Below are 25,827 nucleotides of genomic sequence, written 5' to 3'. Positions count from 1 at the left end.
GTGGGCCTGCTCCCGGCAAGTGGCAGAGGGGCTAAGCCCTCGGTGTGAACTGAGGCCTCAGCTCATCCAGGAAACAGGTTGAAGATGGTCGGGTAGGGCTGCGCGGGTGATGCAGGTAGAAGGCACTAGGCCGTAGGAGGTGCCAGTCTTGGTGCGGGGCTCAAGGAGCGCAGTCAGTGCCGCAGTTCAGGCCTGAAGAGCGGGGAGAAGAGCCGGTGTCTCTCCCTCCAGCTCACGGCTCGCGGGTCCACGCTCACGTGGGCCTTCGCCGGGATGGCCCCAAGCGCGAACGCTCACTTGCCGCCACGCTGGGCGGGCCTGCGCAGGTGGGACGCTCACGGGGTGGGCGGGGCGCTGCCTCGTGCTCGCGCTGCTGTGGGCCCAGCCGACCCTGGCCTCACCCCCCGCGCCGGGGGACTCGCGCTCCCGCTCCCTCGCTCGCCCGCCCGCCGCGCTCACGCCCGGGGTACGCGCCGAGGGGAACCCCGAACCCGGGAGGCCAGGCAGCCAGAGCCCTCGAACGTACCACACCGCCGCCTCGACGGCGGGTACGGCGCGGCGCCTGGCGTTGACGGGCGACGCCTCCTGGCCGCGGGGGCGGGAACGAGCGCGGCAGAGGACCAGGCGCCGCGCCGCCCCGCCCCCTGGGGGCCGGAGGACGCAGCCACAGCCCACCCCGCCAGGCCCGACGGCAGCCGCCAGAGCCGGCCGGAAAGCGCGAAAACGCGGGCTCTCGCAGCGCCCCCGGCCCATCCGCCTCCTCGTCCCCCGCGGACCCGGACGCCTCAGCTTCACCGCCCTACCCCCCGCCGCCGCCCAAGCCCCCGCTGACTTTGACTTGGCTTCTCAGTTCGCCGGTTGGGGCAGCGACCAACGGCCTTCCCACCGCGCCTGCTCAGCGCGCCGGAAGCGCTCCCCCGCTGGGGAAGGCGGTGTAGGTGCGCGAGGGTGAGTGAGCAAGGGGTCCGCCTGGGGCTGAGGAAAGGGGCTTGCAGGGTGGCGGCGGAGGGGAGGGGGGCGCTTCTGCTCTTGAATGCACGCAGGATGCGGGGAGCCCTACCACAGCCTTCCTCAGCAAGACAAGGAGCACTCGTTCCTGTCAGCCAGGATAAGAAAAGTGTGAGCCCAGGGGCCCAGGAGGCCCCTAGGAAGAGAGACTCCCTAAGCCCAGACCAGCTGCTTGGTGCTGCTGGCAGCCAGTAGGGGTATCTTCACGGAGGGTGGGAGGGAGGGGCCCTTCCGTTGCAGACCCCATCTTCCTTTCAGTCCTCAGTCCCAGGCACCAAGAGCCAGGTTGTATTATCCCATGATGGGCTGCTGTTTGGGTTAGAGGGAAAGAGGAGGCAGGGAGGGGGCTCTGTGGTGGGAGCTGACCCAGACCTGCCGGAATCCACCAATCCGCCAGGCCCAGACCTACCACTCGCTTGCGCTTGCGTTCCTGCACTTCTTTCATATACGCTCCCTCCCCAGCCCCACACCCCTCCCACAAAATCCCACCGAGGAGGCTGAGACTGAGGTCAGGATTCTGGAACCAGAGGGCCAGCTCTGCTCTTCCACTTACCTGCTGACTGAGCTCCAGCAACTCGGTTCTCTTTGAGCCTCATCTTACTCACCTGTAAAAAAAAAAAAAAAAAAAGGAAAGAAAAAAGAAAAGAAAGTCATTCTTTCCTCCTGGGATTGCCCCGAGAACTAGGAAAGACCCTGTATGTTGAAGGTCCACTTGCTGCCAGCTCTTGGGCTGTGTTCGTGTCCTGCCCCTCATTTCATCCTCAGCTGGGGGACCCTGAACTGGTGAAAGTCACTTGGACAGTTGACCTGTGAGATCTCTCCCAGCTCTGAGGTGTGAAGTCCCTTTGGGGCATGTGGGCCTGGCCTGACACTCCCCCAAATTTGTGGGAAGATTGTAAGAAGGTAGGTTATGTGGCCAGAAGAAGACACTGTGCCCCATAACATGCTCAGGCCCTTGGTTCCTTGTGGGGAGAGGGCAGTGGGTGCAGTGGCTTCCCTGGCTCTAAGGTAGTCACCTCCTTCATGAGCCCAGGGAGGCTGCCAGAGGAGGGAACCTGGGCATCAGAAGCAGGCACAGAGGGAACAATAGCAATCCTCCCCTCCCCACCATCGCAGCTGCCACGTCAGCACCAAGTCCAGATTCTCGGAGCAGCTGCCCGGGAGCCTTCTTCATGAGGGGATCTGGCTGTGAGTGGGGAGCCTTGGAGTTGTCCTGCTCCATCCCCAACCCCCAGCAGGCCCTCTCATCCCACCCTCCTCTAGCTTCAGCGAGTATCAGGACCAACCTTGGCTCCCTCCCCAGCTGTCCTAGAGCCGCCCCACTGAGTCACTGCCTCCAGCTCCCTCCCTCCCCTTGTGCTGCCCACTGCCTGCCCACCCCCACCCACCAGCCAGGCCCCCTGTGAGCCCTAAGAGCTGGTTGGACCTGCTGGCAGGCACATGTACCCCTCCAGTGCTAAGAGAGACCTCCAACCACAGGCCATAACTGACCCCAGCACCCCTGGGCTCAGGCAGAGAGACTGATTCAGCGGCAGGGCCAGGCCTTGGTTTATTCACTCCACATAGAATGTATGCTGTAAGCTTTGCGAAGACAGAGACTGTGTTTTATCCACTTCTATACTCCTAGCACCTAGCACAGGGCCTGGAATAAATGTTGAGGGGTGCCTGAGACTGGTCGCACTACCCCTGTCCTCCTGAGGTTCCCCATTTATGAGCCAGATGTAAACCAGAGTCACAAATGGAGACAGTTCACAGGCTCGGTCTGAAAGGGACACAGAAGAGGCAAAGAGCTGCAGGATGCACAGCCCCAGGATGGCAAAGATACAGATAGAAATGGGGACAAACTGAGCCTAGTGGGGAACACTGGGGGCTGGGCCTGGAGCCAGCCTGTGCCAATGACCACAGCAGGCTTTGTGGGCTGAGCTTGCAGGACTGAACAGTGACTCATGGGGCCCATCTCTGTGGCTCTCCTGGCAGCAAAATCTACTCACAGCAGCCTTTTCCACTGAGATCATAAAATGGGGATGGGCCTCCCTCCCCTGCCCCTTCCCCAACCTTCCCTCAGCTTTGCATTTCTTACCAACATGACTCAACCAAAAATGAAGTGGGAGCTCTGTGCCTCAAGGGGCCTAGTGATAAGAGATCCACAGTCATTGCCTTCATTCCATCCCAAACCTTGCATACCCTTTTTAGTACTGCCCCAGACAGTTAAGTTGACAAATACCCTAAACCCTTCAGATCTCTCTCACCTCTGGCCTAAATAAACTCCAAACTCCTTAGTGTGGCCTTCAAGACCATCTAGAGCCTTCCTTACGAGCTCTTATACAGGCCTGGAAAACTCATCTGATCACAAGTCGTGTCTCAAACTGTCTCCTATACCTGGAATGCCCATGTCCATCTCCCCAGGTTAAAATCCTTCCTCCTTCAAGGCACTGGAGGCCACTTCTGCCATCCTGCCTAGTCAGGTGGTGACTTTGCTTGCTCTCCTGCATCCCAGATGCCTGCCTCCTCCCGGCTGTGCTCACCTGCTTTCTTACCCTCAGTCTGCTCATCTCTGACCAACCCTATTTGCCTGGAAGTCCCCCCTTTTACCCAGCTCCAGGCCCAGGAGCCCCTCTGCACCCCCCTCCCCTACACCACCAGTTGTCTGATGATGGGGATTTTATTTCTAAACCTTTCTAATCTCGTAATTTTTGAAGGATGTGGTGTCTGGGCCACCTTCCTCTGGAGACCTGGTTAAGATTACAAATTGCTGGGCTCCCGTAGACCTGCTGAGTCAGAACCTTTGGGGTAGGCCCAGGAATCTGTGTTTGACAAGCTCCCAGTGATTCTGATACTGAGGTCTGAGAATGGCTGCCTGCCCTCTTCAGCACAAGCACCTTCACATCCCTGGGCTGCTGGAGGAGCCTCCCAACAGGTCTTCCATTTCTAGCCTTTCCTCCTACCAACCCTTCCTCCACGTGGGGTTTCACACATCCTCCACCTGGCACCAGCTACGTTCGAGCTCCCTAATGCGCATCACTGCCCACACTCCCCAGATCATAATTCTCCAGGCTGGCTTTCTGACACCTCCAAAACTCAGTGGGGTCACCCCACCCAAGCCTTTGTGTCCCTGGCTGGTCTCTCCCCAGCACATCACCCACTGCTCCTTGCTTTTCACATGTGCTCCAGATATCTTTTATTCATGCTGCTCTTCCCACCTAGAATGCACCCATGCAATTTTGCCCACGTTATCAGAGCCCCTCCACACACACACACTCATGCTCCTCCCAAAGCCCTCCCAGATTTCCTCAAGGCCTCACATGTTCTTTGGCTTGTAATGTAACACCAATGAGGACAAACATTATAATCCCTTGCCATGGGCCAGGCTGTATACTAGGTTTTTACATTTCATCATCTAATCCAGACAGCAACCTTATGAAGTAAGTATGATTGTTACCTCATTTTAGAGATGAAGACACTGGGACTCAGAGAGAAGACGCGACATACCTAAGATAACATAGCCAGTGAGTGAGAGCTGGGACTAACTGCTAGGCCTTAACACTGCCAACTGTAAGCAGTGTGAGGGCAAAGCCTAAAAGTCACTCTTCCTTCTCTTCACACCTTCCCCAGGCATAACACAGAAAAAATGTTGACTAAATTTGTAACCTTTGCAGTGTGTTGGGTCCTTCAGATCTGTACAGATGAAGAACAGGATGGTGATTACCTAGGGCTAGGCAGAGGGTGAGGAGTGACGGCTGATGGTACAGTTTCTTTTGGGGACGATGAAAACGTTCTAAACTAAGGCCGTGGTGAGGGTTGCACAACTCGGTGACTATGTTAAAAACCACTGAACTGTACATTTTAAATGGGTGAATTTTATGGTGTGTGTGTTAGGTGTCAATAAAGATAGATAATTTTTTTTTTTTGTAAATCCTCCAGCACAGTGGAAATTGAATCTGGGTCTGCTGTTATCAGGGATTTCTGTCCCTAAATGTTTCTGGACCCCACGCTATCCAATTTGTGTCGGAAACACTCAAGGTAACCAGCTCCCTTGAGATTGTCCTCCCACCCGCCAGGTGCAGAACACTTCTGTTCATTTGTCCTACACCTCCCTCCAGGTGTTTAAGGAAGGCTTATCCAGTCCCAGTGTGTGGTGGCTGCATCTTTGGGCACCTTGGCACCTGACCTCTGGGGTCTCTTTTCCTACAGGTTGTTCCCATTTTGTGGGCTCCCAGTTCTGTGACCCTGTGCCCATACAGCAATCCCCCGGACTGCAGACATCCTGTAAGGTGATGTATTGGGAAGGAATGGGAGAGGAGGGAGGGAGGGCCATAGGGCCTAACAGTCCTTCCCAGGACCCCAGGACCCCCCTCCCCATTCTCTATCCAGGAAGCCCTGGGGCAGGGAATTGGCAGTTTCCATCTCCCTCACCACCTGCCCTCTTGCCCCCTGCCCACACCGCAGAACCCCCAGACACATGGACACAGGACACACATCCATCCGAGAGATGTTTAATGTATCTTAGGTTCAAAGTACAAAATACAGGGCAGGCGCTAACCCCAGGAAAGTCACCTGCCACCCAGTCAGCCCCTTACCACTGCAGCCAGGCATCCCAGCCCCAGAGCAGTGGAGCAGTGGCCCTGGGATACCTGGCTCCTTTCCTGTTTGGGGAATAACAAGGTGACAATGTGGGTGGGAGCCCAGAGGCCATCGTCTCCCCTCCTCATAAAACCCAGACCCAAGGATCTGAAAGGTCCAAACTTGGACACAGAGCAGCAGATCCCCCAGAGTAACCCTGGCTAAGAAGCAGCCCTGTTGTGAAGCCTGGCCCAGCCCTGTGGCCTAAGTCCTGGAAAAGGAGGAACTATTGCCCCAGTGACTGGCAGCAAAGGGAAGGAGATAAAGCAAGGAGTGGAGACAGATTCCCACTGCCCTAAACAAATCGATTATGGGTAGCTGACCCAACAGGGCAGCAAAGCCTGCTGCACTTCCTACCCCATACCCTCTGAGGACCAGCCCCTCGCGGAGCCTTCTGCCAGGGTACTGACCTTGCGCTGGTGCTAGGGAGGAGATGGAGGGCAGGAAAGGCCAGTGTCAGCTGAGGAATGATGCCCTTGCTTTGGGGGCAAGAACATCTGCGTAGAGTCACCCCATGAGGACCCTCTGGGGAAGGGGCATCAACTACCCGCATCTCTGGACCTTGCCCCTAGAAGCTCTGGACTGGGTCTTGAGCCAGGGTAAGGGCCTTACTGAAAGGGAAAGTGGCAGGAGTTAGAAGCAGGGAGGGTGGTGAAAAAGGTCCCTGTGAGGACCAGCCCAGGAGACCCTTCTGACCTGCCCCACGGGAGCCCAGTTGCTACTTCAGTCCAGGCCCCTCTAACCCCGTATCAGGTTGAGTGGGCTCCTCTGCCCATTGTGCAGGGAAGGTTTCCACAGGGGCTCCGGCCCCCTGCTCCTCCTCGAGTCCCTGGGCTACAGCCGCCCACCTCTGTTGAACTGGATGCACCAGTGGGAGTTGGCGGTGCCTGGGCTGAGATGAGTGTGGTCCTCGTGTCCCATGAGGGGCTGCAGCTCCTGCTGCTGGGGGATGTCAGCGCTGCTCTCGCTGTGAGAGCGGCCAGCCTTGGCTAGGCTCGGGGGAAAGGCAAAGCTAGGGCGTAGATCAGAAGGCAGGTTGAGGGGGGCCTGGGGCTCTTCAGTGACCAGTGAGCGGGGAGGCAGGCGGGTCATAGCTGGGGCCTGGGTACAGGGCGGGGATGCCAGGCTCTCCAGGGACGAGATGCTCTGGTTCCAGCCTGTCTGCATGTCCACGGGCACAATCTTGGTGGTCTCTGAGGACACGTAGACTGCCAGGTCCCCCTGCCCACTCTTCCAGGGCAGCTCCTTCTCTGCACAGGTTGGGGAGGGGGGGATGATGCGTGGGCTTGGGCACACCTCAAGGCTCCCTGGGGACAGAGTACACATGCACTCATTACCAATCCAGTGGAATCTTTCTCAAGTATAAGCACACTTTCAGTAAATAAGTTCATTCCACTGTTGCCACATAGCATCCATGTGTGCAATTATTTGATGCATGCCTTGCCGAGTGGAAGCACCACAGCTGGTTTTGCTCCCCATAGTATACCCAGCACCTAGCACAGGGCTGGGCACATAACAGTTGCTCAACAAATACCTACTGAACAAATGAAAATAACTAAAGCAAGAGAAAGTGGGATCAAGGCAAGAAAAAACCCATCTACAATCAGCCCTCACCCAACTTGCAGTGCTAGTCTTAAACCACATCCTGCCAAGCCCCATCCAGGGTGAGACAGCAGCAGGGTGAGGAAGATCTTGAGGCTTGGCCACTGGGCTCCTTGCCTGAGTTCCCACCACAGCCCTTTGGTGGGACAGAGTCCAGGAGTGTGAGCTCATGCGAACCTAACAACAGGCTAAAGCTATGCCGGCGAGGGGGATGCCAGAGCACAGGGGACCTGAGAATCCCAGAACTGCTGGCAGCCAGCATGGAAGTCCCGGCCGCTGCATTACAGGAAGTCTGAGGTTCTGAAAGAGGAAACCTGGGAAAGAGCAGCCCTCTGGCCACCTACCACCCCTTGTTCTCCAAAGTCAAGCTCAATGCCTTGTGTATGAAAGGTGCTCATTATGTGTCTGCTCATTGATAAAGTCCTGAGCACTCCAAAAATCTTGACTGAGTATGTTATGAAATGTATTAATTCTGTGATTGAAAGTAAAACTACCTCTCTTGAAAGACCTGGGATGCTGGATTGAATTTTAACAACAACAAAAACTAAACAAAAAACTTCAGTGTTCACCTTTAGAGGATGCTGGGGAACTAACTGTTGGTATGAAAACTGATAAATAAAATGAAAAATTCAAGCATTTATCCATTCTTCCCTATATGAACTGTACCTCAAAGTAACTAAGTAATTGATGAAGGGAAGTTTTTTTTGTAGAAGAATTACTGTTAATCAATGCAGATGAAAAACGAGACATAGAATATCACCATTGTGCAACCCCTAATGAAATGTTGGATCTGGCAGTGATCACCAATGGCTGCCAAGACCGTCTGATGAAAAGTTGACAGGGAACTTGATAATGGATGGATCAAGCCAACAACAGCTAAAGCCTGTTATCAATGTTAACTTCACAAAAAGAGAGACAACCACATGGTATATGCTTCCTGGTGTGATGAGTGCAATAGGAGGTACAGCATCACCACCTATGAAGTATGCTTACCAAATCTGATCTGGATTTAATTATTGGTTTAGAGGAAATATAAGGGTCAGTGAAACATATTAAATGATGCTTTGGGGATGCAATCAGCAAAACCCAGACAAGGAAAGACTGTGGGACAAATAACCAGGTTATTTCAATAAATACAATGCAAGAAAAAAAGGATTGGTGGGGGGAACCTATGAATCAGGGTTTTTCAAACTTGACATTATTGACAGGTTGGAAGAGATACTTTGTTGTAGGGAGGCTGTCGTGTGCATTGTAGGATGTTTACCAGCATCCCTGGCCTCTACCCACTCATTGCAGAGGTACCCCTCCAGCTGTGACAACCCAAGATGTCTCCAGACAATCCCCTAGAGGGCAAAATCACTCCACCACTACCCTCTTAAGAATCACTGCTGTAGATTAAAAGAGACCTATCAACCAAATTTCATCAGTGGGTCTTGTCTGGATTTTTATTTGAACAAACCTACTGTAAAAAAATATTAAGACAATCAGGGAAACTTGAACACCAACTGGATATCTGATAACAGAGATTTTGGATATGATAGTGGTATTGTGGTTATATTTTTAAGAAGAATCCTTATCTTTTAGAGATACATGCTGAAGTATTTTTTGATAAAGTGATAATGATATTTGAGGTTTGCTTCAAAAGAATCCAGTGAAGAGAGGGGCATAGTGAGGGTATAGATGAAATAAGATTGGTTAGGAGTAGATAATTATTGAAGCTGTCTGGTGGATAGATGGGAAGTTTATTTTACTATTCTGTCTATTATATATTTTGAAATTTTCTATAATATGTTTTTTAAAAGACACCTAGGGTGCTTGAGCCAAGTCAGGCTCCTCTCTCAGGTCAGGCTGCCACCCTCACCGGGTCTGTACCTGAGGGCTGGTGTGCTGAGCCCTCACGGGTCACAACAGAGTCTGGTGTTAGGTTTGCTTGTCACCTCGTGTTTCTCGCCAGAGAGTAAAGGGAGGCGGCACGGCAGTAAAAAGGCTTTGGACTTTGAATCGGGTGGGTCAGGTTCAAATTCTGGTTGGTTCTGGACAAGTCCAGAATTCCTTTGAGCTCAGTTTCCCCATCTTGGTTGTTGTGAGGATTGAATCAGATCATGTATGTCAGGTGTCTGACATAAAGGAGATGCTCAGTAAATGCTGGTTGGTGAATAAATGAGCGAATAGGAAGAGGGATTGTCTGGAGTAGAGGCCATCAGTGAAGGGGGAGGAAGCCAGCTGCACAGCTCCAGAGGGAGGTAGGCGGGAGGAAGCCATTACCTGAAACTTTGCCCTCTTGGAGAACCTCACTGGTAGCCCGAGCCACAAAGATGATCCCTTCATCGTCCTCCTTCTCTGTCTCCGAACTGTCGCTGTCCTCCTCCTCCTCAGACTCTACGGTTAATATCACAGCAGCTGGAGAGGGACAAGAGCCAAGTGGGGTTGGCCACCAGCAGCTGCCTCTTGGTACCGCACAACCCCAAGCCGGATCCCCTGTCCACCCAGGTAGAGCCCACAGTTGGCAGGGACACCTGCTTTGTCCTGTGGCTGTTACAGCACTGGCCTACGGAGTTGTGTGTTTGAGAGGAAAGGAGGTGGGGCTGCAGAGCTGAAGGAGGCAACAGGGAAAGCCAGGTCCTCAGAGGAAGCCATAAGGGAAGTCACACTTTCCAGCTCCCCCATCATCTCTCAGCCCCAGATCCCATCGTCAACTGGCAGCATAAACATCTGGAGGGCTGGAAGGCCCATCAGTGTGCAGGTCATCCAAACTCCTGGTTTTACAGACGGGGACACCAGGGTTCGCCCATCCTTCAAGGCCCAGACCAAGCTCCCCCTTTATGACACCTTCTCCAAGTCCTCAGGGCCTGTAACCTGTAGTTAGCTATCTGATGTCACAGATGTCTAATAACTGCTTAGACATGTTCAGCTTTGAAATCAAGTGTGCCCATCTAGTCCCTGAGGGGAAGAGCCCCAGTTTATGGTATTGAATGCTGTACAGAGGAGGTCCTTCAGGCTTCTGGCTGATGGGCCCCTGCCCTTTCCCTCCCTATCCCATCCTCAACTCCACCCCGCTCCCTGCTTGCCTGTGTCCTGGAAGCCCAGGTCTCGAGGAGGTTTCCCATTTGTAGCCTCCGTGTTAGCCATGCCATCCTTCTAAGGACAAAAAAACAAAAAACCCTAAGCCTCTGGCCCTGGCTCCAAACCCCAACCCTGTCGTCTGGTGGGGTCAACAGGAGGACAGGTCTTCCTGATGCAGCAGGGAAGGGAATCTGTCAGTCCCAATGGTTCTACCATCCCTTGACCGCCCGCCCCCCCCCAGCAAGTGTTGTGGAGTCTGATGTGCCCCAGCAAGGACACTCAGTACATCAGCCTGGGCTGAATAAGGAGCTCATGGAGTCCCCCCAACAAGGAATCTGCCTTTCTCCTGCCCATTTCACCTCTGGTAGGTGGTCCTGCTGCCTCCCAGCAGGTGACCACATGGACAAGAGGCTGATCTCCTTCTGAAGCCCTTGCCTTCCCCTTCTGGGGCTCCAGGAAGATGCAAAAGGGAACCCAAGCTGCTGCAGCCCCCAAGTCCCTGAGGATTATCCATCTAGGGGGTCCCCCTAGGCTGGATTCCAATACTTGGAAGCTCAAAACTGCGTGCCATCAGCCTGCAGCTGCAAACAGGAGTCCCAGAGAAAGCACATGCCTTCTTGCGGCCGGCCTTGCGGGGTCGTGGCTTGCTCTTGGTGAAGCAGATGTTGTGCTTGGTGGACTTAAAGGACTCCAGCCGCCGCTTCATGTTCTGCTGGAAGACCTCCTTGTCCTGGCGCTCCTGCGCATCCTCAGAGATGAAGTGGCGGCTGCAGCTGGCTTTGTACTGACAATGACAGCCCCGCCCTGCCGTGAGGCTGGGTGTCCTGGCCTCCCACAGGGACCCCAGGCCACAGCCCCATGTTCACCATAGCTCCTGCCGGCCCACTGTTGCCAGAACTAGCCATGGCTTGAAAAAACAAAACAAAACAAAAAATACAGTAGGGACCCAGCCAGACTCTATACTCTCTATATGCTCAGTTCACTGGGGAAAAACTTTCCTTTATCCCAGAACCTGTTCCCTCAAATTTGGCTTTCCGTATTCCCTACTGCCCTCTCTCAGTTCTCTCTGATCTGAAGTGACAAGAGGCAGGGGACCCTGTGTCTTGTCCCCTCAGTCCTGTGAGGCCAAGGGGGGCATTTCCTTCTTTGCACCTCTGTTTATCTGAGCCTGGTCCACATGCCTGGCCCATTTGCCTCTTTTTAACTACACAGGACTCTCTGTCCAGCTGGAACTCTCCAGCTAGCCAGTTCTACAGCCACCACCATGACTCCTCAGGCTGCACTTTGAACTTCCATGACTATCTCTCTTGATACCTTCGACTCTCTCAGTCCAGCAATACCTGAATTGGTGTCCAATTCAGGACCACCCCCATCTCTCCTCTTTCCAACTCTTTCTCATAAAGACCAAGCCCACTACACACTCACTTAGACTGTCTCCACCTCTGCCCTTGACTGCTGAGCGGCCTTTTCATTACCTAGTGGTAACCCTCCAAAGTGCTGCCCGCATGTTCCCAATCATTTGTCCTGCCTCACATCCCCAGTCTGGTCCCTTTCCTTTGCCTCATATTTTCTGCTTCCCTGAGCTGGATCTAAGAGCCCCCTTTAAGTCTCCTCCCAGCTGCCCTCTTCTACACACTCACACAGAGATACCCTTCTCTCCTGGGCATGCAGGGGCCCACCTCCTTCACAGGGCTCCCCACTCCCCAACCCAGGCCTCCGCTTTGCTTAGCTCACTCCCTGCCTCCATTAGTACCCTGCTCTGCTCCCTCCTCCCTCCCGGTCCTTCACTCTCCTGCATCTTCAATCCTTCCCTCGACACTGGCCCCCCTCCCCCTGCTTTTAAGCGTGCTCCTGCCCTTACCTCCTTGAAAAAGGCCTTTCCATTGATACCATTGCCTCGCTTTTGCTGCCAGACTTTTACACTTACATTCTGACACTTTCCCTAGTACCCATTAATTCCTTGACTATCAGAAATACAGCTCCATGTATATGTATAGCTGATTCACTTTGTTACAAAGCAGAAACTAACACACCATTATAAAGCAATTATACTCCAATAAAGATGTTAAAAAAAAAAAAAAAAGAAAAGAAATGCAAACTAAAAAAAAAAAAAAAAATACAGCTCCAGTGGGGTTTGCCTGATTGCAACTTCAGTGTGCTGCTTTGTCCCTGGTCAGCAGTGCCATGGCCTCTGGTTAGGCAACATCTGTGCAATGTCCAGCCCTCCTGCCCCAGGGCCCCGAGACACCATCTGCTACTGCCCCTCCAAGGGCTCCTTCTCTCTCCTCCACTGGCTCCCCTTCCTTTTCTTACATGTGCATTCCTCAGTGTTGTCCTTGGCACCCCCTCTCCCCTCTAAATGCCCTCCCCAGTGAAAGTGTCCACTCTTGGCGCCAGCTAGCCCAGGGATGCATCTGTGTTTCCCAAACATCAGCCATCAGACCAGCTACATTTGAATCCCCTCAGGGGACTTATTAAGAGCAGATTCCTCATCCCATTGCACACTACAGGATCAGACTCTCCAGGAGGTGAAGCCAGGAATATGTATTCTAGCAAGCTCCCTGGGAGATTCTGATGGAGCCAGGCCAGGAAACCTCTGATATAGATTGCTTCCAAATCTTTATCTCCAGCCCGTGTCTCTCTCCTAAACTATAATCTTATGTTTCTAACTGCATACTAGACACTTCTGTCTCTCTCTAATGATATTTCTGTGAAGAACATGAGGAATTATGGATTGTGTTCTGGCATAACTAAGTGGATTTAGAACTGGTTGAGTAACCATACCCCAAAAATTCTTGATCAAGGTCAGTCTGGAGGAAAGTCTTTAGTAGCATGCCACAGGGCTCTGTCCTCAGCTCTATCCTGTTCAACATTTTTATGTTGATTTTGATGAATACAAAGTTAACAGGCTTAGCAAATTTTCATATGATGTGAATCTGAGGAGATGTTTGGTGGCAGACATGGGATCCAAACAATGGAATGATGGGCTAAATCAAATAAGATGACATTTAACAGGGATAAGCACAATCTTAATCCAGTTTTTTTTAATTGACTTCACAAGAACTGGTTGGACTGAACCATTGACCAATCTTACACACACACATCCACAGACAGTCGGTCATTATGTACTTCCTGATGTAATACAATAAGAAATACATAGCACACCTATCGAATGTTCCTGAATACAACCAGGCCTCCAGATTTAACTACCAAGAAATACAGTATGTAGAGGAACATGTTAAACACCACCACTGGAATACAATCAGCAAAATCTGTAAAATGGAACGTTCTCTGAGATAATGTATCCAGTTTCTTCAGTAAGTAAATAATAAGGAGAAAAAAAGGAAGACAAAACTATCACAGATTTTTTTAAAATAAAGAGACATGTTTACTAAATGCAAACTGTGGACTTTATTTGGATCCTGACTTGAACAAACCAGCTGGAAGAAGGTATTTATTGACCACTGGCTGGATATTTGAGGTGAGAACGAATCACTGTTATTTGTTGTAAGTGGTAAGGGTACTAAGGCTTTTTTTTTTTAAAGAATTCTTGCCACCTAGAGATACATGTGGAAATATTTAGAGATGATATGATGTCTGGAGTTTGCGTTAAGATAATAAAGTGTAGATGGGGCGTAGGGGGGGACAGAATGTAACAGAATTGACCATGCATTGAAAATTATTGGAGGTGAGTGGTGGTTAAATGAGTTATTCTCTCTAGTTTTGTGAACGACAGAAATTTTCCATAAGAAAAAAAGTAAACAAAACCAAAAAACAAACAAAAAACCCTGCAGGTTGGATGCGACAGGGTTTAATAGTCATTAACTGAGGAAGACATGGTGGGTTGCCTGACTGTAAGAACAGTATGGGGCCTCAGGGTGGTGAGCCAGAGCTGGAGGGATTCTGGGCTGTGGGAAGAGAATGGCAAGTTCCAGAGCTAGAAAGGTGAAAGAGCCCCTGTGCCAAACCCAGGCCACGGCAATGAAAGCCCAGAATCCTAACCACTAGGCTACCAGAGAACTCCAAGGGGCCTCATTTCTAATGACTAAAGAAGACACACCAAGGACAGGAGCTGCTGGCCTGAGGGCAAGGAGGCCTGTGTGGAAGGAAGCTGTTTTGAAACCTTTGCAGACTTACTCTGCAGAGCTGCAGAGTCAAATCAGGAGCAGTGGGAGAAAATTAAAGGAAACCAATCTGTCTCAGCAGTAGAAACAGCCTTGACTGTTAAAGCTGCCAGGAATGGTAACAGCTGGCTTCTCATTTCAAAAAGGTTCAAGGTAATGGCTTGCTGCCCCCTTGTGGGGTTGCAACAGATTCCTTCCTGTATGGGTTGGGCCTTTCCGACCCCAAAGCTTCATGACCTGCATTGGACTAACTCACATTACCTAAAACAGATGTCTGCCTCCCCCAGGTTAGGGTGGTCCTGCAGGCGGCTTCCTCAGCACTCCTGCTTCTGTCTGTGACCCCATCAAGCCCTCTGTATCTCCTGCTCTCCCCTTCCTGGCTGATCACACAGTTCTTTGTGCTCCTCTCCCTTCCGACCACGCAGGTCTAATCCGCAGTGGTTCACTCCAGCTTCCCAACTGGCTCTCCCAGCCTCTCAACTCACCCCCTCCAGTTTGATCTGCCCTCTGCTACCAGAGAAGACATTCTTAAACAGTTCTTGTAACAGGCCAACCTTTCTCAAAAAAAAAAAAAACTAAAGGTTATAACCAACAAGATGAAGCCCACACTCTTCAACTGGGCATCCATAGCTCTCCACAAGCTGGTGCCAGCTGCCTCTTGAGGCTTCCATCGTGGCCTCCCCAGACAATGCTCCCCCTCAGAACTCTGCCCTGGCTGCTCTCACCCTGTAGCGAGGTTTGTAGAGGCCTCCACAGAGCAGGTGGTGCATCACAGCATCCTCACGGTCCCGGCCGCTGCGTACTGTGTCAATCACCTGCAGATCCAGACATGCTCCACTGCCACTCTCCCTCCTGCAGGAGGGAGGAGACACGTGTGCTAGGGACGGGCCAGGAGGCACAGGCCAGGGGAAGGGCAGAAGCAAAGGCGCTCACAAATCTTCCCCAGAAGGGATTCAGAGAGAGGGCGCAATAGAGAGGAGCTTGAGGAAGGGGAAGGGGGCTCAAGGACTTACAGCAGGTTGGTGACAGAGGTCTCTGCCACAGAATTGCGGCTGGGCATAGAGGGCAGAGTGAGCCCGGTGGAGGACAAGACGTGGCCTCCCTGCAGGGGCCAAGTCAGAGGTCAAAATGGCAATCAGATGAAAGGTGGCCCAGACAATCAGAGGTAATAAAAAGAATAACAATGGTTAACACACTTTGCTCTTTTGAAGTTCCAGGGACTGTGCTAGGCACTTTTTATACTGAATCTACAAAACTCTGACAGAGGTACTCTTACTCGCGCTTTCTTACAGTTGAAACTGAGGCTCCGAGAGGATAAGTGACTTACCCAAGGTCACAAGCGTGAGATGATAAGAACTGAACCACATCTGCTGACTCCAGAGTCCAGCTGTTTCCCACCTTTCTGTACTGCCTGCTAGACTCTACATGTCAGCATCAGGCCAGGCTCGTTCCTGTAGCTGCCACTTCACAAGACTATGGCGTCTGCTGGGAATTCCCAACTCCCTGCTCAGGGCCTGCCTGCTTGTCACCGCTTCCTGCCTTGCCCTGCTGGCCACCTGCCCACCCACCATTGTCTGCCGGCCCACCTGGTCCACGAAGCTGATGGCATCCCGGATGTTGAGTCTGTAGTACACATCCCAAATCTGGTCCCGGATGCGGTAGGCTGACCGCCGCATCAACAGCTGACTCAGGTACTTCTTATCAAACTGCTCCCACCTACAGAGGATGCCAGGCCCGGTCCTGAGTGCCATCCCCAAGGCCTGGGCGGCTGGCCCTTCCTCAGACAGGGCAGGGGCACAGCCAGCGCTGGGCCTATGTCTCTTGGTGTGGGCATCAGTCAGGGAGAATCTCGAAGCTGGTCCCTGCCCTTATGGAACTGACAGTGTTGTAGGAAAGCCTGCCATTAATGAAGTTATTACATATAACTGTAAAATTACAACCATGGTAAGAACTATAAAGGATAATTATAGAGTATGATAGGGATTTGTCCTAGTCAGGGAGGCCAGGGAAACCTCCCTAAGGACTTGATGCCTGTGGTAAGATCTGAAGGATGAACAGAGGTTAAGTAGGTGAGAGGGAGGCAAAGGAATGTTCTAGTAGAAAGAACAACATGTGCACAGGTCCCAGTGGCCAGGGCCGGGGGAGCATGGTAGGTTCTGAGTTTCTAAAACGGTTCATTTCATTGGCAGACAGAGAGTCAAAGACACAGCTGAGCACAATGCGGCTGGTGTCTGGAGGTGCCAGACCATGCAGGGCAGAGCTGCGCAGGCCTCACTGGGGAGCCTTGTCTTATCCTGAGAGTACTGGGACACCAGTACTGCCTGAAGGGCTTCAGGAAGAGGTCGCCCAGCCTGAGCCTGCCTGTGTCCCTCCTCAGAAGTGTGCACATCCCCCGTGCTGCCCTGGCTGGTGAGGCTGCCGCTGCTGAAGGAGCCTCGGGGCAGCTCCCTCACCTGTCCCTCCAGTAGTGATAGCCATGGTGCCCCACAACGTCCTCCACTGCAGCCAGAATGTGGTCAAAAGTCTAGAAGGGGGGTGGGTAGGGGGACCGGATCAGGACTCTGCTCAAAATAGGAGAAGGGAGAGAGGGACAGGTGGAGGGATGGGGTTCTGGTACCCACGTGCTCATGCAGCTCCTGGTTCAGGGTGGGTTTGTGATGCTCACTCCTCTTCACCTTCAGCCACTTGACCAGTGGCTTGATGGTCAGGCCCTACGGACAGGCAACCAGTGAGCGCTGCCCTGTCCAGTTCCCTGCTGCCTTTCCCTCCCCATAGTTAGGCTTCAGTTTCTGTATCCCCACCTCACTGCACTCAAGGTCTGGGAAGTCAAGCCCCCCTGCCTCCCACAAGAGGAAGAGTAGCCCCTCTCCCATAGGCTCCAAGCCTCCCCCAGGGCCTGCCAGACCCTCTCCCCATCCAGCCTCATGGGCGCTCCCACCTGCACGATGACTGTGAAGAAGACCACCACAATAGTGGTGGCTACAAAGTAGTCCTTGGCAGGGATCTTGGTCCTGTCCAGGAGGATGACGAGAGCGAAGGCCACAGCCCCCCGCAGGCCCCCATAGGACATCACCACCTGGTCAATCTTGTCCAGAGGGACCAGCCGGAACTGATTCAGCACCCACGTCTGCAGGACTACGCCTACAGCAGGAGGGAGGCCAGTGGGAGCAGGGTGTTGGAGGGCACGCCTACAGCAGGAGTGGAGGGCACTGGGCATGGATGGCACCAAGTATCTGGGCTAAGGTCTGACAGGGGCTGGGAGGGGTGAGCAATAAGGGGAGGCTTAGAAATTGTTGACAAGGATGTGGACTCAGACTGGGAGATGAGCTGGGAGGGTGGGCAGGAAGGAGGGCGGGAAAGCAGAGGGTGCCGGCAATACCGAGGGCTCGGAAGAACAGGATGAAGAAGAGGGTGCCCAGCACCAGCCCAGAGTCCCAGGCCCACTTGGAAGAGTCCACGGCCGAGATGCCAAGCAGCATGAAGATGATGGTCTCAGCGCAGCTGGCTAGAGTCTTCATTGTGTACTTGACAGCTGTGCGGGACTTATGGGAGATATTGGCCTCCACGTACTTCTTACAGCCCAGGCCACACATAGTCACCCTGGGAGAGGAATGGAGAGTCAGGGCGAGTGAGGAGGGGCCACAGGAAGCACAGCCTTTGGGGTTTGAGCATGCGCAGGAGAGGGTGTTGCCCATCACAGGATGTCAGATTCTCAGAGCCGAAGCCCAGGGAGGCATGGAGGCCATCCAAGGATAGGTAGTGGTGGTCCTGGGAGAAAAGGGTCCGAATCTCCAGGCTTCCCTCTCGGTGCCTTCTGGAGGGGGAAGGTGGGAGAAACATGCTCTGACTAGCACACTGTCTGAGGCACCTTTTAGAGTTCTGTGGCCACCAGAGCCAGTAGCACCAGGCCTCAAAGTCCACTTCCAGCTCAGCCTACACCCCAGAGAGCACTTTAAGCAGAGGAAGTTTGGGTTCTGGGGTGCCCAGGACAGCCCTAGAGGCAGGTCCTGGAATGTTACATGAGGCTTAGTATCTCCCCAGGGGAGTTTGAAGCTCCCACTCCCACAAGGGCTCAGGGAGACCTATGGACTCCTCCGGGTCCTGCTTCTGTCCATGTGAGGGGCGACCATCTCCAGTGCCCCCTCCCAGCTGCCTGCCTGCAAGGCCCCCAGGACTCACGCAAGAATGGCGGAGAGCGAGGCCATTTCAGCAGTAAGGTAGGCTGCGTAGGCGAGGAGGAAGACCAGCAGAGGCTCGATGATGCGGACCCGCTTGGTGAAGCGTGTGGTCAGGGCCAGGAGGAAGGCAAAGACTAAGCCCACGGCTGCCCCGCCCAGACTGACCACAAACAAGGAGGCTGGGGGAGGAGTGGGTTGTCAGCGTGACCCCTGGCCCGGACCCCACCAGGGCTGACAAGACTGCTGCCTGGCAGGGAGTGGAGGACAATGCCCACTGTGCTTCCCAGGGGTCAGGGTCCCAGAGCTAGGATTCCAGGAAAGGCCCTCCTTCTCAGGTTCTCAGGGCCCTATTTCTCCATACAGGAGGGAAGGGAATGAGGCAACCCGAGCAGCGTCCTCTGTCCTGACGCGGTGGGGGGCAGGGGCTCAGCAACCCAGGGGAGGCAGACCTCCAGTGCCCGCCAAGAGGGGGGAAATACTGACCGACTCCCTTCAGGTAGTCAGTGGCCTGCACGTTGGCAGAGCCCATCTCCACAAAAGAGTTGCAGACCTTGTACAGCACCTAAGCGAGAAGAGGAGCATCAGGAGCGCCGGGGGAAGGCAGCAATTTGGACTGCTTGGAGAGGGGGAAAGCAGAGACCATATTTCTTCCCCAGGGGGCCCGGGGAAGAGTCGAGCCTGGTCAGAGCATGGCAGCCTGGGGTCAAGGAACGGCAGCCAGCCGAGCACTCTCACCACAGTAACTGCATCATTGAGCAGGGACTCGCCGAAGACGATGATAAAGAGGGTCTCGTTGACGTGCACCTCCTCAAAGACAGCCAGCACAGCCACGGGGTCCACTGCTGAGATGAGGCTCCCAAACAGCAGGAAGTCCAGCAAGCCAGCCTGCACTCTAGGGGCTTTCGAGGGACAGATGAGGGACAGCAAATGGTGAGGTACTGAATTGCCTACAGCAGTCCCTGTGACAAGCCCAGACTCCAGCCCCACTATTAAAACAAGTATGCCCAGAGAGGACCTGGGATGGTGAAGAGAGCATCGGCCTGCAGGTCAGGAGACCTTAGGTCTTGAGCCTAAGGCCTGCCTTTGCCACTTACCAGCTCTGTGATGTTGGCACTGTCATTGTCACATGACATCTCATAAGCCATGCCTCCTCATATGCCTGCCTAACAGTACTGCTGCAAAAATCAACCCAGGAGATGGCTACGGTAGCTCTATGTAACCTGGAAAGCTAAGGTGGCACTGACAATAAGAACTGCAGCAACAGTAATAATAACCACCAGCAGGTGGAAATTGGCTGCTGACTGGCTTTATTCGGGAGAAGAACGAAAGAGAGTGCTTTCTCCCACACCGGTGGTTCTCAGCCTAAGGAATTCGACACAGTTCTCAGCAGGAGGGGGAGGGACTATCCATCCGTGAAGGCTGAATATAGTATGGGAAGCACCCACCACAGGTGGGACTTGAACATGCCATGTAATCTCCGTGAACCTCCGTTTCCACATGTATATATTGAGAATAATAATAGTGAGAACAATAAGAAACTCAAAAAGTTCCTTATTTAGCCAGTGCCTAATACATAGTAAGCAACCAATAGATATTACCTATTATTAGGATTACTGTTACTATGGTCTGATGTCCTCCCTTCCCTTCCTGCCCCCAAATAGTTCACTGACCCATTAGGAAAACCAGGTTGGAGTCCCCAAGTGGAAATTGCAAACCTCCCCTTGCATCTGTGAAGAAGTCTGAATCATCAACATTCAGGGTTGAATGGATTTGGGGGCCAGGAAATGAGGAAGAAGGGAGCAGGACAGGGCAAAGAGCCTCAGTAAAACAGACCTCTCCTGCTAACTTTGGACCTGATATCGAATGAGTTTAAGGGACTCTATTTCCTCATCCATTAAAGTGGGACAAATTATACCCCCAGCAAGGTTGCTATGAAGAGCCAGTGGGATGAGTAAAGAGAGAACACCCAGTGTAGTGTCTTGCATTCTGTGGATGTATAATATGTATTTATTAAAAATAATAATAAAAACAGAAAACCACCCTGATGTGGCCTGGGCAGAGCCCTCACAGGAAAGGTGAGCTGTGCCTCAGGGGAGCCAGGCTGGCAAGTGGCAGTATGGTGTCAGGGCAGGAGGCGGCAGAGTCCCAGCCTTGGCAGCCCACACACAGCTGGGAGCCAGGCCCCTACTCAGCTGTCATCTGCAGAAGCCCAGACTCATCTGGCAGGGACCTAAATGAAGGCTGAAGGCCCATCTGGAGCATTGCCTCACACTCCAGTTGGGAGGGACCTAAGATGGAGCTCTCAGGGCATGGCTCTCGTCAACACAGGATCTTCAGAGCTGGAGAAGGGAGCTGGGTGATGAGTCTGGCAAAGCCTCCCGCTACCAGTCCAGGTCTTAAGGTCACTCACCCACAAGTCCAGCCTGCTGCAGGCCCCAGAGGGCAGCACCTGTCGTGAAGGCATTCCAGAGTGTGCCCACCACAGCGTAGGTGAGGATGGCGCCCAGGTTGTCAAAGAACAGCCGGCTAGGCATGAAGTAGCCCGAGTCCAGCACGATAGGAGGCAACAGGAAGAGGAAGAAGGTGCCTGGCTCCAGCTGGTATTCAGCTTTCTTGGCCACAGCCAAGACAATGCCCCCCAGCACCAGTCCCAGCAAAATCAGCAGGCAGCTCTCAGGGACCAGAGACGTCACCTTCCGAGACAAGTGAAACACTACAATGCAAGAAGAGGGCAGGAGCTATCAGCTTATGGGGTGCGCGTGCGCGCGCGCGCGCGCGCGCACACACACACACACACACACACACACACACACACACACACACACACACACAGTGGCCTATAACCTCCCAGTCTTAAAAGTTTATTCAAGGTTGGGACCCCTGACACTGGGACCAAGGAAGAAGAAAAATCCAGGACTGCTAGAATCTCCAGCCTCCAGGGCTTCAAATCCCCCACTGCAGCCAAAGTTGTCTGTTTCCTGGTGCTCCTGTCATGGTAACCTAGACCTTTGCTTACTTTTTCCACTTCTGGATATGCCCCCTCCTCTCTAATCCTCGAAGGACCTCACCTTTCTCTGATCTCCCTTATCCATTGCCATTATTTGAATCTCAGCAAATACTAGGTATATTTTTATGCATAACACAGCTGTAAAAATCAGGACCTCTGGAGTCAGGCTGCCTGGGTTTAAAGCCTAGCTCTTCCATTTACTAGTTCTGTGACCTTGGAGCAAATAACTTCACCTCTTTGACTTTCAGTTTTCTCATCAGTAAAATGGGGATAAAAACAGTAATGATCTCATAGGATTGTTGTGAGGTTTAAGTAAGACAGTCTACTCAAAAGCACTTAGCCCAGTGGTTTACAATAAGCACTCTATAAATGTTACCTATTATTATATTATTGTGCCCTGCCTCTCGAGCTAGACCATAATGCATATCATACCTCCTAGGAGCACTGTAGACCTCCTAGCCCAATGTGCTTTTCATTATATAGGCTCACTAAGGACTCAGTAGTTTAAAAAGCATTAAGTTTAGCAGTCAGAGATCCAGTTCTTCTTCTGGCTCCATCCCTTCCTAATTGTGTGATCTCAGGCAAATTATTTAATTTACCTGAATTTCAATTTCTTCTCCTGTAATATGGGGAAGAATACCCCTCACACAGGGTGAGGATAAAATGATATAGTGTGAATTTTCCTAGCAGAATGTCAGACACATAATAGGATCTCAACAAATGTTAATTCAATATGACTCTGGAAGAAAATAACAGATCTGTCCCTAGGAAAGAAGAGGAGGTTTTCTAGCACTATTGCCACTCCTACCTTTGCCTCCTAATATAAACTGTTTTGGCTTTCCCTTGGGACCTGAGACCAGATGAGCACCTCTCCCCAGACAATCCCTAGTGTGGTGAGTAGTGAGGGAAGCCTCTGTGTTAGGCTGTGTGAGACCCAATGCTAAGACAGTGCCCTTTGGAAGCTGTACCCAGAGAGCCTAGGACAGTGCCTGGCACATGGTGGGATCTACATAAATATTTGGTGAATAAAAGGAAAAAAAAAATCTCCTGGTAATGAAGCTGGGGAAAGGTATCTCTGAACATTCTACCCATCTCCCCTGCCCCTAATCCCAAGGATTTTTTGTTTGTTTGTTTTGTTTGATGAGAAAAAGGCTCTCTTCTACCTCCATAGGACATGTCATCCAAGCTAGAAAAAGCACTATGATTTATGGGGGAAACTACAGTCATTGCTGTAAACCCTAAATAAGACAGGAACTCCAACTGGCAGACTTCTCAGCAAACCCAATTCTTGGCTCCCAAATCTGAGGCTTCTCCCACCTTGCTCTCATTGCTGCCAGGCCCTAAGGTGAGCTCAGCCATAGCTCTTCCCACACTCATCCCTACCTTTGGTCCCCCTTTCCTCTCCTTCAGGGACTTTATTCCATCCTTATCTCCAGAGCATGTATTACTCCCAGCAAAAACCCTTCACAAAAGCCTGTTCTCTGACAGCACTAGGCTCCCTGAGGGCATTTCAAGCCCCATTTTCCATTATTAATGGGCTGCCACAGCAGAGTGGAGAGTTCTTCTGTTCCTGCCCAGCCCCCACCCCCAGCTGTGTCCCTGGGGGGAGAAGGGGGCAAATCCTAGACTGTGTGATTCCTACATGAAGACTGTATTGGTGAGACTGGAGTACAGGCTGTGCCTGCATAGATGGGGAGTGAGTAGCAACGGCTCAGCTATAATTAGTCACCCCCACAGCAGAGCCTGCACAACAGGGAGAGGGAGGAGGGTCTGTGGTGGGAGGAGGGACCACTGGCTGCTCAGAAGTGGGGAGGAAGGGGCAGAGGCAAGGAAAAGCAGCTCTATTCAAGGAAAGGAGTCTGAAGCACAACCTTTACAGTGCAGACTGAAGGAGACTGGATGTATGAAAGCATCTAGTGCAGGCGGTACAGAGTAAGGCCCCAATAAATGGAAGTTTCTTATATCCTGAGGTGGGAAGAAGGTAGACCTGAATTGGGGGTGGGGCGGGCACAGCTAAGCACAAGAAGGGGGCACCTTTAGGGGAGCAGAGGGGGGAGAGAGGAAAAGTGGCAGTTTAGTATCCCAAGAGAATGGACACTTGGCAGTGGCCTCCAGGGAAGGCTGCTTCCTCAGGACCAGGATGCCTGGGTTTGCAGGAGAACACCATCCCCTCAATGTCCCCACACGTCTTCACTGCTGACAGAAGCTTTTAGGAGGCTGGGGATTGGTGGAGGAGAGCCCAGATCAAAGAGCTTACTTCAAGGAGAAGAGAGGAAAGGGCAAAGGAGTCTAGGGATGGGGCTGGAGAGAGCTGGGGCAGCCCTTTGAGAAGGCAAATCCTCAGGGCTCCCACTCGAGGAGAAGGGGAGGAGGGAGATCCACAAGAGGAGGCGCAGAAACAATGTGAGAGCCTGGATTTGTGGTATCGGAAGCTAGGTCAGGGCACTCTGCAAGAAGCCGGCCCGGATCTGGGGACTAGGGGTTGGGGACGGGTCCAATGACGGCCGCCGGCCCTGGCGCACGCACACACGCACTCACCGATTTTAGCCAGGCTGGCCACCAGGATCCAGAGGGCTACCAGGTAGGGCGCCTCCACCTCGTGCCACTGCCAGCGGAAGAGCGCCAACCCTGGGGGAGGCTCACCCGGCGACCCCGGCTCCTGGGTGGGCTCTTCGGTTGCTCCCGCCCCCGCCAGGGGCAGCCCGAGCAGCGGCAGTGCGGCGCGCAGCATCCTGCCGCCTGCCTAGCAGCCCTCCCGGCACCGCACGGCCGCCGGCCCCGCGTCGCCGCCGCCGCGTACCGGCCGCCCCCGCGTCACAGGCACGTGGGGCCCGCTCCCCCCAATCCCGGCTCCGATACCCCCAAGCCAGGTCCGGACTCCGAGACCCTGCCCCGGGCGTCCGTAGTGCGGACGCCTGCTCCTCCGCTCTAAACCAGTCCCGACTCTGGAAATTCCCCAGTGCAGCCCTTCCCCAAGTCCTGCAACCTATTCCTTCAAGCCCGCTCCCCCAAACTCTCCCAAAACCTCCCCCGACCCGGATTCAGAGCTGTGAGCGGCCACAGCCCTCCAGGGGCACCTCTGCATTCCACCAGCCGGTGGCGACGGTGGCGACGGCCAGCCGCTGGAGTGACCGGGGTCTGCCGGGGGGCGGGGTCCAGGCGGGAGGAGCGCAGCCCCGCCACCGAGAGTGCTGCCCGCGGCCAGCAGCCGGCCCCCGATACCGAGGCCACGGGCTCCGGCGCTGCCCGGTGCAGACTGGAGGGGCCCCCTTCGGGTCCCCGCCCAGACCAGAGCTGCGCACGCGCAGTGGGCCCTTTTTAGAAAGCCGTGAGGGACAACTGTCCCCATCGTCCCCAGAAATCCCAAGGCCCAGATTGGGCCCAGCTCATTCCAGGCTGAATAGGAGGCTGTTCCTCTTCATTTACCAAACCGAGGGACAGCCGGCCTCCCTTTCCCTTAAACTACAGTGAACGCTTCTCACCTTTTCCATGAGACAATGAAGGAAACGTATCTTCTTCCCTAAACTACGGAAACCCCAGTCTATCGATTCCCTTCAAACTAAGAGGGATCCACCCAACCTCTTCCCCAAACCTGAGGGGGCATTCGGCTTATCTCGCCCCAAACTGAAAAGGACCGTTTCCACTTTTCATTCAAGCTGAAGGGCAACCCATCCCCGTTCTTCCCCCAAATTGAGGGTAACGTTCTACCTCGCCGCCAAACTGAGTCATCCCATCCTTTTCCCAGAATTAGGGGCACCCGTCCCTCTTTTTCCTCCAACTAAAGGTAAATGATCCCACCTCTTCCTTCGAATTGAGTGTAATCTATTTTCACTTCTTGCTCTAAACTGAAAGGGACCCATCTACCTGCTTTCTCCAAATAAGGGAAGCCCATCCACTTCATCCCTCAGCTGAAGGAATCAGGACCTTCTCGCCCCTAAACTGAGGGGGACCTGGCGGGCCACGATCCGAAGAAACTTCCACCCCACCTTGCCCTAAAGAGAGTGCATCCTCACCGCCCCCAAGCCCAAAGAAAGCCTCCCCGTGCTCCGCGCGCTCTCGAAGTGGGTGAGGGGCGCGCGAGCTCGGGTTTTCCCCCGGACTAGCCAGTGAACTAACAGGACCATGATCACGCCCTCTGAGTGGCTGGCTGCAGTCTCCGCCACCGGCAGCGGTTGCCCACTCCTAGCCTCCGGAGACTACTATTGGCTCCACCCCCTTCCTCCGC

The 25,827-nt window shown here is 53.3% G+C and overlaps 1 protein-coding gene across 10 annotated transcripts; it reads right to left on the bottom strand.

The window, feature by feature from the left end:
* Positions 1 to 66: 66 nt before the first annotated feature.
* SLC9A5 (solute carrier family 9 member A5) lies at positions 67 to 25,752 on the bottom strand. Of its 10 annotated transcripts, XM_082439580.1 has the most exons (17): positions 25,467 to 25,752; positions 25,085 to 25,127; positions 21,006 to 21,288; positions 19,331 to 19,494; positions 19,079 to 19,157; positions 18,597 to 18,774; positions 17,797 to 18,017; positions 17,356 to 17,558; positions 17,039 to 17,128; positions 16,871 to 16,941; positions 16,004 to 16,133; positions 15,431 to 15,519; positions 15,143 to 15,269; positions 10,907 to 11,077; positions 10,299 to 10,368; positions 9,496 to 9,630; positions 5,488 to 6,935 (listed from the first exon to the last, which is right to left on the bottom strand). In XM_082439580.1, the coding sequence occupies exons 2-17, from the start codon at positions 25,091 to 25,093 to the stop codon at positions 6,463 to 6,465; spliced, it is 2,493 nt and encodes an 830-aa protein (XP_082295706.1). In that variant the 5' UTR covers positions 25,094 to 25,127; positions 25,467 to 25,752; the 3' UTR covers positions 5,488 to 6,462. The 10 variants fall into 10 exon arrangements, with proteins under 10 accessions (XP_082295708.1, XP_082295709.1, XP_082295706.1 ...); XM_082439582.1 differs by lacking the exons at positions 5,488 to 6,935; positions 25,085 to 25,127; positions 25,467 to 25,752 and adding exons at positions 67 to 192; positions 24,141 to 24,933 and having other exon boundaries at positions 21,006 to 21,308; XM_082439583.1 differs by lacking the exons at positions 5,488 to 6,935; positions 25,085 to 25,127; positions 25,467 to 25,752 and adding exons at positions 1,397 to 1,613; positions 24,141 to 24,933 and having other exon boundaries at positions 21,006 to 21,308.
* Between the last annotated feature and the right edge of the window lie 75 nt (positions 25,753 to 25,827).

The sequence above is a fragment of the Balaenoptera physalus genome (genome assembly GCF_965194825.1).
Source record: "Balaenoptera physalus genome assembly, chromosome: 19".
NCBI classification, from domain to species: domain Eukaryota; kingdom Metazoa; phylum Chordata; class Mammalia; order Artiodactyla; family Balaenopteridae; genus Balaenoptera; species Balaenoptera physalus.
This window is presented reverse-complemented; position numbering and strand designations above follow the sequence as displayed.

What these genes read in the sequence shown, in the direction of transcription:
- SLC9A5 (XM_082439575.1), bottom strand. Translation starts at nt 24,333, where the DNA reads ATGCTGCGCGCCGCACTGCCGCTGCTCGGGCTGCCCCTGGCGGGGGCG. An exon ending in TCAATGATGCAGTTACTGTG is followed by an intron (nt 19,158 to 19,330) that starts GTGAGAGTGCTC and finishes CTTCTCGCTTAG; the next exon opens with GTGCTGTACAAGGTCTGCAA. An exon ending in TCTTCACAGTCATCGTGCAG is followed by an intron (nt 17,129 to 17,355) that starts GTGGGAGCGCCC and finishes GCCTGTCCGTAG; the next exon opens with GGCCTGACCATCAAGCCACT.